This window comes from Phoca vitulina, unplaced genomic scaffold, assembly GCF_004348235.1.
Source record: "Phoca vitulina isolate PV1807 unplaced genomic scaffold, GSC_HSeal_1.0 scaffold47, whole genome shotgun sequence".
Classification (NCBI taxonomy): domain Eukaryota; kingdom Metazoa; phylum Chordata; class Mammalia; order Carnivora; family Phocidae; genus Phoca; species Phoca vitulina.
In genome coordinates this window covers 9860132-9874635 of record NW_022589750.1, presented here as the reverse complement: position 1 = coordinate 9874635, position 14504 = coordinate 9860132, and the positions used below count along the sequence as shown (strand labels likewise).

The window sequence follows — 14504 nt, the reverse complement described above, 5'->3', positions numbered from 1 at the left end:
TCGCTTACTTTCTCCCAAGAGTCTGGCGCCTTTTCCAACTCCTGTTTGACTTGTTTATTTCCAGGCAACGTGATCAAGCTGGAGGAACAGAAGTCAGACCTGGAAAGGCAGCTGAAGACTCTGACTAAGCAGATAAAGGTGAGATTTGGCTACAGCAGGGGATAGGGAGCCTTCTCTGCCGTTCTACTAAGCGCGTCCCCGCCTTCGGTTTGGAACCCTTCGAAAAAGACCCTCTTGACTCTTGTAGCCTGCTTTCTCAGTACCTTCCCGTGGGCCCTGGAACCACAGAGTAGTGTTGGCAGGAAACAAAATCAAAGCAGTCTTTGAATTTCAGGATAAACGCTGACAGCACGAGAGCGTCCTTCCCAGCCGGGCCGGGCCTTTTCCCGGTGGTGGGACGGCACTGAAGCAGGACTCACTAAGGGCTGCCTGACGTGGGGCCCCTGGGGCCCCTGCCCACACACTGGCCCCGGCCGGCCTCTGACGCCAGCGTGGCTTCTGGCATTTTCAGGAGGAAACAGAGGAGTGGAGGCGGTTCCAGGCGGACCTGCAGACGGCGGTGGTGGTGGCCAACGACATCAAGTGTGAGGCTCAGCAGGAGCTGCGTACCGTGAAGAGGAGGTTGCTGGAGGAAGAGGAGAAGAACGCCAGGCTGCAGAAGGAGCTGGGGGACATGCAGAGCCACGGCAGGTCGGTCACGACAGAGCCCCGCGTTTGTGAGTCTGCGGGCACCCGCACCTGCTTGGCTTCTCCCTTACTCACCGTGCATGAGCCTTCGCCGTCTAGAGACGTGGCGCTTCTCTGTCTCTCTGTGCAGAATCTTTTATTTCTCTCCTAAGCTCACTCGACCTCTGCTGCCACCACCACACGACCAGGAATGGTCCATTCAGGGCCGGGCCACTGCCCTTCTCTGGCCTGAGGCAGTGAGAAAATTCTTTACTCACCTGTGTGCAAAAGTTTTAGCCAAGTGTCCTCCTACATTTAAAAAATAGAAGTACGTCTAGGATGCTCCTTTCATCTTGGTGCTTATTAGTGCAGGGGAGCATACACTTCCACGGGCCACGGCAACACCTTGCGTGGGTCCCTCTCATGCCGTGGGCAAGACTGGACTCACTCCTGGGGGATTTGCCACCAGAGAAAGGACCCACTCCTCATGGCCCAGGGACATGCTTCTCCCTTGGCAACACCTGGGGGCTGCCTCCAAAAGCCCTTGAACTAGCCCACTTTATTAAAAAGGATGAGCATGGAAAACATACATCTGGCTGACACGTGACTTTCCTTTTCTGTGCCGAGGGAGGGAAATCACGCGGTGTGTTGTTCCAGAAAGCTCTTCCTAACAGCGAGGTTTCAGAGGAAGGTATTGCTAAAGTGAGCTCAAAGTTCATTATTATTTGAAATTTAAAGGGTTCACAGACGAGATGACAAACACTACTTCAGGCCTTAAGGAATGCAGTGTTCCCAGTCGCTAGTCCGGAATAATTCTCCCTAACTTTGAGATTCTTGGATATTAGGAAATTATTTTGAATTTTCAGATGTCTTTCAAATATGAAACATAGTATTTTAAAATCAGATTTAGTAAGTTCTGAATGCTGATTTGTGCAGTTGGCCCTCTTTACAAGTTTTCCAGGATCAAGAGGGTTGTTCATTGGCTAGATTCTGAGCCTCTGGGTCTGATGTATTATTGTGAGTTTCATGACATTAGAAAAAGTAGATTTCTTCTCAGAATTCTGTGTTGATTCTCTCACCAAACTCGCTTCAGTTGGTCCCTCCTTCCTTTATTTATGAGTTTTATATGGAACAGGCTGTAGGGGCGCCTGGGTGGCTCAGTTAGGCGTCTGACTCTTGATCCCAGCTCATGTCTTGATCTCAGGGTAGTGAGTTCAAACCCCACGTTGGGCTCCACGCTGGGCATGGAGCCTGCTTAAAAACAGGCTGTAGAGAAGGATTCAGATTAAGATGTGTGTAGCTAGTTCCATGATTCACTCTTGAAAATCAAGATCATTGTTTTATAGTCACACCTATACCCTCTGGCCACCAAAGCATGTGAATTTTAAGTTAGAGGAAGGGGAATCGCAAGACTAGACCTGAGAGTGTCCCCTGTTGAAGGGATCACGAGTCGCCTCGTTTGCTTTTGTGCTTCTGTTTAATTTGTCCACTTGTCTTGCTTTTATGATGTGTGTCTTTGGAAGAGGAACCAGATCATAACTTGCATCACTTCGTACATGTGTTATTGTAAAGATAAATGGTAAAAGACGAGTCTCAAGTTCATGTAGTTATTGTACAAGCTGCTGCATTTCTTACCTGGACTCTATGATACAGGCCAGATCATACAACTCGAACTCTGATACCGTAGGAAATCTCTGCACGAATCTTGATGATTAGGATCCATATACGATATTCTACATCGTCAAACATAGAGTCACCTTATTTTTTTTACAAACACGGTACATTTCTCTTATGATATTTCTGGTGATTTGCAAACCTACCACCCAAATCCAGCAGTTTAATCCCTTATCACAAAACATTTCAAAATTGTAGGGCTGACACCAGCCCAGGACACGGCATATGATTGAAACCCCACAGGCATCAGTGGGTTTGGGGCCTGTCATTGCGTTGGGCAGGGTTTCAGACAGCAGCCAGACCCAGTGTCCGCCCTGATTCTGCAGACTGCCCCTTCTAAAGAGTTGACTCTGAAAGTTACTCGCTGCTGGCTCGGCCACGTCCTGAACCTGCCCCCTGAGCAAGACTTGAAACCAACCCACACCCTCAAAGGTCCTGAAGCGATATAGTGTTTCCATCCTGGCCGAATGGGTTCTCGACTGAAACTGGATTTGACTTTGACAGTCATTTCATGAGAACTCAAAAGGCATTTTTGGTTCAGCCACAGCCAAAGAACTTGCAGAAAATTCTCTGATGAGGTCCTCCAAGTACAACCAAGAGAAGGTAAGAGCACTTGAAAAGCACCTTGATCCTAACATGGCATTAACAGATTCGCATTCTCACTTTGCATATACAGGCATTTGAGGGGATATAGTCAGGCAAGTAGGATTTTAGAAAATTCTAAGAACCAGCTCGTTAGCAATCTTCAGTCTTACTATGTCTTCAAAAGGATTTTTATTTTGGAGTCAGAATAACGGATGTGAAGAGTAGATGGGGAAACGAGGCTCTAGTCTTTGCCACCAACTGGCAAGATTTCCTTCCCAGACCCAGCTGCTCCCTTCCTCCGAGGAGATGAGAGCGGGTCGTGATTGAAGATCCCTGTAAGCTCCACTGTTCCCTGAGACTAGTTGGTCAGCTGGCCTTTCTCCGATGGGGGAGTGAGGAACTCACATGCCAACCGTACCATCTGTCCAGTGCGGTCCTTGGAACCTGCTGGACACAGTGGCATCTCTACATTTTAGCTGGGCTGTGGACCTCCTCTTTTTCTTCCAGGAATTTGAACAAGCCAATGTAGTTTTTAGGTACCTGGAAGTGATCTGTTTTTGCTGGACACTTACAAACTAAGGGATGAAAGGATAATGAATAACTTTTTAAACTTTGGCTTCTTCCACCCTTGAGCCATTAAGAGCAAGCCATTGCAATTCAAACTTCCATCGAAATTAAAACATCAAGCCTTTTTCCTGAAAAGTTGAGACCTGGGGCCTGGCCTCCAGATACAGAGAACACACACACGCAGCTCCCCTCAGTGACTTGATGGGGCCACACGAAGGACATTGTTGACCAGCAGTGCATGACATGGGCTTCTCGAACAGTAACAGGAAAGACCATATACCTTTTTTCTCTCACTCTGAAACACTAAAGGCCATTATTTTTAGGGTGACTTACTCGATTTTTACCGTTCATCCTATGACACCAATAAACATCCACGGAAAACATCTTAAAAAAGAGATGGTTAACAAAACACTTAAACGTCGGTGCCTAATTAGCAGTAGGGACTTCTAAGCAGAAGGTCTGAGATTCAGAACGTGTCTAGCTTCTTCCACTGGTTCCTGCATCGTCACCTCTGAAGCGAGCAGCATGGTGGCCCATCACTGCCAGACTCTTCTGGAATCGGCTCTAACTCTGTGTGCACAATGTATCCTGCCCTACTGTCAGTTGCCTGCCTGTGCCATCTCTTTGTCCTTACAACTGTTGTGCGTCACAGCCGCGGGTCCTAGAGCCGTCACTGAAAGGCCGAGTGTGGGAGCTGGTGGTGTAGATGCTCGGGGTCACTGAGATACCTTTTCCAGCTCTCTTGTTGCAGATAACTTTGGTACAGCCGCCCTAGCCCTGCCAGAAGGGGACCAGTCCTCGGGGGGAGTTCCTAATCAGAGCCTCGGGGGCCCCTGACACGTTGGCATCACAAGCCTTCCACGCCTTCCGCTTTCATAGCTGGCATCCACGTCGACGGCATTGGACACATGGCCCGGAATCGCGACGAGCTGGGTCTGCTGCCCTGCCCCCCGGCCCCCATCTTCACAGAGTTGCTTTGCAAAGCGTGGACATGAGCTTCCCCGAGGCCTTTAGGACTCCTAAGCCTCAATACTGAAAGAAATCCTTTTTTCTGGGTTGTTTTTTTTGGCCTTGACTGTAGGACAGTAGAGGGAAGCTCGAGCCACTCTGTAAATTACAGAGGCACCCGATTTTGTGCATCCTGGCCGTCTCTACTTCCCCGACACGTTGTCTGTTGGAGGAGGTCTAGGGAGAGGGGCCCAGTAGTGGTGTTCTGAAGTCTTTGGCATGTTTTCTCCGTCCAAAGACCTTTGACTTCCAAAAAAAAAAAAAAATTAGAGGAGTAGGATTTAAAACACATTGGTCCTATTCTAGATACTAGCTCTTCCCTCTGGGTCAGTGGCACCTGTTAAATCTTCTGTTTGTAGCCTGAGATCATGTTGCCTCAAGTAACTCCTTTATGAGCCTTTCCCCCCCTCCATTTCTGTTTTCACAGCTCCATGGTCTCTGTCAGCTAGCAGAGCATTTTCTGGAAGAAAGACAGCCCAGCCCTTGCCATGATGGGAGAATACAGCCATTGCTATATGAGAGGGGGAATAATGTGGGGGAGAAATTACCTCTTTACAAAGAGCCAGATTGTCTCCTTATAACCGCCACTGTTTCACACAGAGTCATGGCGATCAAGTGTCTTTACCTTTTTTCTACATTTTGGAATCAACTCATTGCACGATCAAAGATGATCCTTCCCTCTTTTTTTTTTTTTTTTTTTCCTTCCTTCTCTCTTTTTCTCAGAAGATTCGGCAGTCTTTTATTTGGAGCATAAGATGAAGTTGTTCTGGAAAAAAAAAAAAACAGAGTACAAGCATGTTGTGAAGCTTTTTTATATGCAACTAGGGTGTGCAGAGAGAGCAAAGGACAGAACAAATGCAGAGCATGGGTCGCTGGTGCACACGATCCATGCCTGTGTCTTACTTTTTGGAGTTTATTTCTGTGCTTCCTCTTGAACATGGTGTCTGATAATCTTGGAATTAACACTACTTATGGCAAAATAGGAAGCCGTCTGTGTCGTGTCTCATTCTGAAGAAGCTAGCAAGTTCTGCTTCCTTTATATCAAGTCTCGAACGAGCCCTTTCAGGCTGGGGTCTGACTTCATGACCTCATCGGAAACAAGCCACCCCTCAGTTGGGGTTTGATTTCCAGAGTCTCTGTTGGGCTCAACACAAATCGATGTTTGGCTGATCAAACAGGATGTAGTTGAACCAGTCCGTTCACGTGGTGGCAGTGCCCTTGGGAATCTGACTAAAAATTAAGGAACAACTACAACAAATGCCTCAGGAATAAAACTTAACCCAGAAATTGAAAGACTTTCGATCCAGAAGTGGATGATTCAGAGTGATCCAGAATTCAGAGTGGGATGTTAAACTTGGGAAGTACAGGGTTTGTGAAGATCTGCACCTAATTCAGCAGCCACCATCCTCACTCGAGGAGCCACCGTGCCGTCCAGACGGGGGCGGGTCTCTGCTATGTCCCCAGGACGAGACAGGAGCCCCCGTCTGGTGGGAGGACGTGAGGAACAGGAAGCCTCTTTCACTCAGGTGCACAGTTTGGCGTGTCCAGCTGGAGAGCCCAGAATCCCTAGAAAAATTTCGCCTGGTGGCAGAAGAGAGGTCGACGCCTCCTCCTTGAAAATAGCTTAGACGCTCACTGGCATCGTCCAGTTTATCTACTGGGAGATCTTTACCTCAGATTGAGATTTTTTTGGAATGATACCACATTCACTTGCCAGGTGTTTTCCAATATAAACAAAATCACCTCAACTTCAGATGCACAGCTATACTTGGCAACCCCGTATTCCAAGCTGTCTTTAGTCTGGGTACCGTTGAATATTTTTATACATTAAGCATTCATGAAGTGCTAAATAAATACGTTATTATTCGGAAGAGTCTGTTGCCTGATTTGTAATCACTGGCCACGTGTTTGCAGGGCCCTCATGTCCGTTTGTCCTCGGGTTTCTAGCGCAGGTGGTTTCAGAACTCGAAGGCCATGTCCGATAACTAGAATTTGAGCCAGAAGCAAGCTGGACTTTCAATACAAGTTGTAGACAGCAGGCTGATTTTAATTATGAATGTAATTTTAAAAATGATTTTATTATTGGAACAAGAGGGCAAGGAGCAAAAATAACTAATTTTGCCTAAATTGTTGAAGCAGAATGCCAGTGTTTCCCAAACAATCTAGTACATGGAATTTGAAGTCCAGGCTTATCTTGTTGAACTGTAAAAATAAATAGATCACTTGGTGATTTGATATATTGGATTTTTTCTGAGCTATGCATATTTAGGTATCCTGGTAACAAAATGGTGGTGTATAGTGAAAAATATTCATCTTTTCCCTCTCTAGTACCACCCTGTAAGGTAATCAGTGTTCACAGTGTGTCTGTTTTTCTTTACCTCTCCCTCTACTCATACAAATACATAGGGTTCATTTTTATATTTTTTATAAGATTTATAAAAGACATCAACAGTGTATCATGGGCATCCTTCCAGGTCGATATTTACGAGTTTAACTCATTTTATTTTTTATCTTTTTATCATTTTATTTTATTTTAAGTAGGCTCCATGCCCAGCGCGGAGCCCAGTGCAGGGCCTGAATTCACAACCCTGAGCTCAAGACCTGAGCTGTGATCAAGAGTCAGACGCTTAACTGACTGAGCCCCCTCAGGCGCCCCGAATTTAACTCACTTTAATAGCTGCGTGGTGTCCCAGAGGACGGATGTGCCCTAGAATATTCAAACATTGTCATAGTGGTGAACATCAAGGTTGTATTTTCTAGTTTTTCTTTTTCTTTCCCAATAATGGCATAAGAGCAGCCCTTATTCACATAGCCTTATAGTTGTGTTTTTATTTTCATAGGATGGGTTCCTAAAAGTATGATTGCTACCTTGGAGGATATGCAGTTTTGATTTTAATAGATTTGCCAGATTATTTACCTAAGACTTGTGACATTTTATTCTTGATGAGAGTACCTGTCTATACACAGCCTGAGCAGATGCAGATACTATTAATCTTAATTTTTGCCGATATGGTAAGCAAAAAATGCTATCTCATTAGTACTTTAAATTTGCATTTTCCCGGGGAAATTTTTATATGTTAACCATTTGCTTTTCCTCTTTTGAGAATTGCTCGTTTAGCACTTTTGCTTATTTTTTCACGGGCTGATTGTTTTTCTCTTATCCGTTTATAAATCAGCATCTTATTAGGAATGTGTGTTTATCCCAGTATATTATGGGTCTTTTGGCTTTACCATCGTTCTCATGGAAATTTTTGTATTGTTACGCAGTATGTTAGTATTTTCCTTTACTGTGTCTGGGTTTTTTGTTTTTGTTTAAGATTTCCCCTACCCTCATCTTACAGAAAGATAGGCTATCACAGTTTCTTTATCTATTTCTCTCTCTGTCAGATATTTGATTTGCCTTTCTTTGTTTAGTCTGATGTGAGGTATGGGTCTTCTCCCAGATGGACATCTAGTCATGCCAGCACCATTTATGATCAGAACCATCCTCTGCCCACCAAATCGAAATCCCGTGTTTATGTTATTTATTTTCTCTATATTCAGAGAGACTTTCCCAGTATGCCCTCATTTCTTTTTCTCTTGAGCTGGTTCTGCTTTAAAATATTTTAATGGGATTATTAGATTGCTGATACCACTTTTTAGACTCGGCCTTTCATATATTTTCTTTCTTATATTTCATATATTTCTTTCTTATATTTCATATATTTTCCTCTGTTCTTGAATTTTATTGTATTCTCAAGGCAGATGCTATCAAGCGTGTAGTTCTGTTTCCTGTCATAAATGTATAAATGCCTACTGTCTCTTGAGTGCAGCTATTCTCTTCATTTTATATTATGGAATATATTCATAGGTCAGGGCACGTCTTGGGACAGAACCGATAATTGTCCCTCCCTTATTCTTGCTTAAATGGGTGAATGTGTCAGGACCTGACATTTGCCCAGGATCCACGTCTATAGGTTCTGCTTAGATCCGTACCCACTTTCGCTGACTGCTATTAAAATCTTAAACCAGAAGGGAGGCTCTTTAAGGTAAATTTGTGTTACATATCAGAGACACAGAAGCTCAAATGGAATACAGAGGAAGAATAGGTTCCTAGTGGGTGAAATTCATCTGTGTCCATTTCCTTCCCTGGCGAAACTGCAATGTGGGATCCAGCATCCTGGCCTAGTTTTGCTTGGCCATTGTCTATTCTAGGGATGTCCCGTGGCTCTTCTTAATCTGCCCCTTTTTGCCACTGTCCTTTTACCTGGGATAAACCATCTCTGGCCTCCTCGGACAGTCCTATCTTAATGTCACTGAGCCCTTGCAGGAAGAATGCTCTGCATGCCCAGGGCTTCCCCCACTCCTCCCAGCCCTGGCCCTCTAAAGAGGGGACCTCACTGGAGTTTCCCCACGTCTTCATTTTCTTTGAAAGGGAATTGGGGATAAAGCCTTAGTATTTACTTTCCATACTCCCCACCCCACTTATTCTCTATGTAGCAGAAATTCCTCAAAGTCTGAGCCACGTAGATGATCTCTTCCTGTAGTTTCCAGTGCTGACGCCGAATTTTTACGACTCTTACTGCTGGGATTTGGAGACGAAGATGCTTGTGTTCCAACTGCTGTCTTACCCTGTTTGTTTTATGTTTATTTTGAACATGAAATTCGAAAACGAAGTTCGGAAAAACACGGATACCTGAGAGACAGAATACTTAACTAATTTCTCTCTCACTCGAGAGCTGCAGACTTCTCTTAGATTTGTTTCATGCATAACAGTAAGAAATATTTTGAGAAAATTGCATTCCAGGTTAAGGGCATACAGTGAGCAAGGGCACAGAGACAGGACGTACAAGGAACAGAACTTCAGGTAGCTAGGCTTATGGTCCGAAAGCAGGGTGCGTGGAGGGGAGTCCTAGGTGAGAAGTCTCTCCATCACCGGGAAGGGCCTGGAGCTGGGCTTTGTTCAGTTTTTCAAGAAAGAGCCCTTGCAAACACGTGATCGACATGACTGACCTTCTTTATGGATACTGATCTGCCAGTTGGGAAGGTAGCAGTTGTAATGTGACATTTCCCAGAGGTAGTTAACTTCTGAATACTTTGAGTATGTACAAGAGCTCACATATCCTTGGATCAAAATAGACACCACCTCCAGGTATCCTGTATGATGAAGTAGGTGCTGGGGAAAAACCACACCGTTTGAAGACCATTCTGTAACCAAACAAGGAGACCAGTGAATAAGAGAGATTCGATAACATTTTTAAAATAAAAGGTAACTGCAGACACACGTGCATATATATGTTTAACTTATAACAAAAGATAGATAAGGTAGACCAACAGTGAGTGTGGGACGTGGTCCTTGCTTCCAACTGCCCGTCATTCTCAAATATGCGTTGCTACTTCCTAAGAGCAGATTTTTGCATAAAAATAAGAGCAATGAAATACTGATAGTATTTTTAAAAATATGTGTTAAAAAAGTTTTTAAGAAGAAATAGCATCAGTATTATTTTTTTAGATATGCCTGGAATGCCTCACAGGACACCCAGGCCTCACAGAAAATCTGAGAAAGCCGTGGTCAAACAGAGCTGGAGTTGCGTCCCAGATTCACTGTTTACCCTCCAAGTGACCTTGTCAAATTTTCCATCTAAAATAAGGGATGATAACTTACAGAGGTGGGTTTTTTTTTTTTTTTGAAAATTAAATTAGATAATTTTCTTTGTTTTTTTAAAGACACATGGTACTTACTATGGAGTTATACACATCTTTTTTTTTGGTGTGAAAATTATCCGTTGTTATCATGGCTTTACATTCTGGGAGCAGATGGAAACATGCCTTACTTGGGGTGTTTTCAACATGGCGCCCGAGCACGTGGTGGATATGTCGTCTGAGATGCCCCAGAAGAAAGAGGGTCTGGTTCGACGCTGTAGGGAAACCGAACGCCCTAGGCTTGTTGAAAGCTGGTATGTTTGTGTGCAGTTAGTTATACCTTCAAAACCATGGACGCTGTACTTCTGGGTGATTCAGGGGATTTTCGAGGCTCACCTTGACTCTATATACGTGTGGTTTTTGTTTTACAGATTGACCTTCGAGTCTAACATCTGTCTTCAGGAGGCAATAGCTAACTTAGAACAGATCCTTAACCAGTAGTGGTACCTTGAAGGTTTTCCTTTATTTAATGAGTTTGCTGCCGTACACCTGGCTGTATGCTTAACATTTCTTAGTATCCTTTATAGAATACAGGGTCTTATTTTTCCCTGGACCAGAGAAAATGTAATACTTCATTTCTTGCCAGAGTTGTTACTGGTTGATCCCAGGCAATCGTACGACAGGCTGGTGTAAAGGAATTTCAAATCTATTTATGATGAAAGTACTGTACTAAATAAAACCAATAGCGTTCTTAATAACTGCTTTCTATGGTGGTTCAATTCAGGCTTTGTTTCGTGAATCCCCTTACCCGCCCCACCCCACACATGCTTGCACACACACATGCACGTCCCTGTTACAACATGGGGGGTGTTTAGTTCAGCAGCTTCTCTGATCTTAAACAACTTGCAGAGTTTTCTCAAACTGACTTCCTGTTCTGGCCAAGCAGATTGATCCGTTGAAATATGGTCTTTGGGTATCTGAAGGGAGGAGGACTGGGAATTGGCTCTTATCACCTTGCTGGGTTCTTACGGAGTCCAAAGGACTCCTGTTTATCATTTGATATATGGAATCACAGAGAAACTTAGGTAATTGAAGGAAACGCTTGAGCAGATGTAGAATTGCTTTCATTAAATTATCAAGGAATGAGACAAAAACGAATTTTTAGACAAGATCTCCCTTTGAAGGGTGCCCTGAGTTTCTGCAAAGCCCTTGGTAGCTGGTCCTTTAAATGGGCTGGTGAGAAAGTGGCCCACTTTGTTTCCAACCTTCCTTGGAATGGCTGGTTCAGAAATTGGAGATTTTTTTTTTTCCTGCTTATACCTAACCTGATTTCATTCTCTTTCTGCATCTTCCACACCTGATTTTATACTGCATAACACACTGGGGAAAATACAAAAAAACCAACTCATTCAATTAAAAAATTTTCTGAAATTCCTGATATTTTTTCAAAGAAGTCATCAGTGTCTTGGTTTTTTTTTTTTTTTTTTTTTACTCCAAAGAAGGGGCTGTGGAGACAAAGGTGTGGTTAAGTTCTGCTTCACTTAAACGTTTTCTGTTCACGTTGATCACAAAACAACAGAAGGAAGCTTCGAGAACTAAGGACAGGTAAATCCAACCACCGAAGCTTATGAGAACTGATCCCAAAAGATCAGTAAATAAATATTTTAAACTTCCACTGACCTTATTAAAATACACTTCCAGAAATACTCTGTTTGAGCCATTCTCATAAATTAGTCATCTTCTTGCAAAACAGCTGGTGGCAGTTTGCTATAATAAAAAGAGCAGTGCCTCAGAAATCAGAAGACTGGGAGATCTTGCCTTGGCTCGTTCACAGGGAGATTAAATGACATGCTAACGTGTCCCGGATGAGGAGGCCATGCATGAGAGGACTGAATCAGATGATCAGTCTTTAAAAGACTCTCATGAGTCTGTGCTCGAAGTTAGAATCCGTAGGAAGAGCTTATCAAGAATGTTTGGGTGAGACTAGAAGTTTCACCTCCCGCAGCATTGCAGGGTTTACTAAAGGGACTGTTATGGTTCCCTCTCTGAGGACAAATTATGTCCAAGTCAGGATTCTATTGCACATAGCGGATCACTGTCTGGTTGGCTTAAGCAGAAAGGCCTTCAGCAGCTTGCGGGGTTGTTGGGAACGCTGAAGAAGCAGACTCTAGGCTGAGTTTCCAGGAACAACTCCCAAAGCCACAACACAGAACTGGGCTATCGGGGGTGGGGGGGGAGCCTCAAAATCAGGACGTCAGCTGCCTGGCTGGAAAGCTACCCCCTCGGTTACCAATAGGAAATGCCCTGTGCCCTGCCTCCCTGCCCCTGACTCGGGTCCCGATCCAGGTCTTGTCCTCATCTTTCTGATGGGTAGAATCTAAATCTGAGCTCCTAGGTGCAGGGGAGTCCTGAGATGACATTTTCCCAACCTCTGTGTCCCAAATGGGGGTTGGAATATACCCTCTGAGAAGCCAATCCATTGTATCCACCATGGACAATATAGCTACACGTTTATGATAAATAACATTTGTATTTATTTTTTTTTTCTTATAATATACAGAGTCGAATTAAGATCCTTTTTGTTTAGAGCTAATGTCAAGTCACTCTGCCTCTAAAAATACTATTACTGGCCATTCCCAAGGAAACGTCTGTGAAAAAAATTGAGAGCAAGACCTATGTTATTTCCTGGAGAGGCAGACCTGATACAGAAAACAGGATTTGAAACTTGGGATCCTCCTTCCAGATTTGTTTTTCCATCTTGGTTCTGTTTTCATCTGTGTCTCTTCCCCCGCGCCACACACCCCTCCCCCCCATGGGACCATCCTCCACCTTTTCAACTGGATGTGCTCTTTACCACGCAGACCTGTGAACGAAGAGTCGGAGCCGCCCGAGGTCGAGGCTCCCGGCCGGTGGCATGGCGTCTACGTGAACAGAACGTCTCCAACACCTTCAGAATCTGCGACCACCGTTAAGTCCCTCATCAAGTCATTCGACTTGGGACGGCCAGGTATTTCATCTTTCCATCTCATGAGCAAAAGTCACATTCAGACCGTGGCCCCACGTATCAAGCCTGTCTCTACTCCCCACTGGCCCCGAATGGATGCAACCACAAGGGCTGTGTCTGGATCATTCCACGTGGAGCCAGTGTGTCCAAGAGACCTGCCCACAGCCAACTGCACAGACTCAGTTGCACAGTTCCTCAGTTTCCTAGGAAATGAAGCCTCTGGTTGGCACAGCTCATTCTCATGAAACGCTAAGAGGGAAGTGGTAGTAACCTGAGTTTAATGGACACAGAGGCAGAAAAGGAACGGAAGAGGTGGAGAGAAAGAGGAGATTGTGTTACACCAGACTCCTGAGCCAGACTCCTCACTGTCTTCTTCCTGTGCAGTTGGCTGTCTCGTTGGACCCCCGGCCTTCCTCCCCTCCTCTGTTAGACTTTTCTCTGCCTGGTCTTGGGTGTGAACACCTTGGGTGCTGACCTGTCATTCCTGATCTTGAACATTCCCAGCTTTTTCTAGAAATGTCTCTCTGGCTCACCATTCACCTTTCTTCACTGTTATCTACATATATGAGAAAAATACATGTCTATACACACAAAAACGTAGTAAATAAAAGAAACCGAATACGCATCTGTCCAAAATAGCAATGTATTTCTTCTCTCGAGCACAACAGTTAAGCTGTCGTATAGAGAGACTGGAGTCAAAGCTGATGCTAGAATGTACCTGGTTATCTTCACTAAAATAGTTCGCAGCTCAGTTAGATTAAGATGAGACCATGAATATTAAAAGATGCGAAGGCCCAGTGACTACATTCAGTCCGTGAAGATGGGAAGTGAGTTAACAATAATGGTTTGTGCAAGAACTTTCCTGTTCCTTCTTGTCATAGATGCCTCCTGACATGTGTTTTCTTGTCCCCCGTGTGTCCCACCTCTAAGACCAACCCCCATTTAGTCGATACTTTTGTAGTAACAAATCAGGAGCTACTCTTTGCTATTTGGAACTGGAACAACATAGAAATGTTCCCATCTCTTTTCTTGGCAGGTGGAGCCGGACAGAATATTTCTGTCCATAAAGCCCCCAGAAGTCCCCTGAGTGGGATTCCAGTGAGGACTGCTCCCGCCGCTGCTGTCTCCCCAATGCAGGTATTTTGAGGGCCTTGGGTATGTGGGTGGTGGTCCAGGCCATGTGGAACCGTGATGCTCTCTAATGCTCAGGCAACAGAGGGGAAGGGAAAACTACTTGGTCTATTTTTTGAGGCATGTTGAACATCATTTTTAATAAGCATAGAATAATAATAAACTTCTGTTAAAAATTACGATTTTGTGGGGTGCCTGGGTGGTTCAGTCGGTTGAGTGTCTGCCTTCGGCTCAGGTCATGATCCCA

The 14504-nt window shown here is 44.5% G+C and overlaps 1 protein-coding gene across 8 annotated transcripts in view; it reads left to right on the top strand.

Annotated features, from left to right (window-relative positions):
- SPECC1 (sperm antigen with calponin homology and coiled-coil domains 1) overlaps positions 1 to 14504 on the top strand; it is a 268987-nt gene that overhangs the window by 182054 nt on the left and 72429 nt on the right. For 7 of the 8 annotated variants that reach the window (XM_032431932.1, XM_032431934.1, XM_032431931.1 and 4 more), the window contains 4 exons: positions 65 to 138; positions 512 to 690; positions 12984 to 13129; positions 14163 to 14263. In XM_032431932.1, the coding sequence (XP_032287823.1) occupies positions 65 to 138; positions 512 to 690; positions 12984 to 13129; positions 14163 to 14263 (500 nt within the window). Of the gene's footprint in view, positions 1 to 64; positions 139 to 511; positions 691 to 4927; positions 7055 to 12983; positions 13130 to 14162; positions 14264 to 14504 lie in introns of those variants that run through there. The other variant, XM_032431938.1, reaches the window with a different exon arrangement.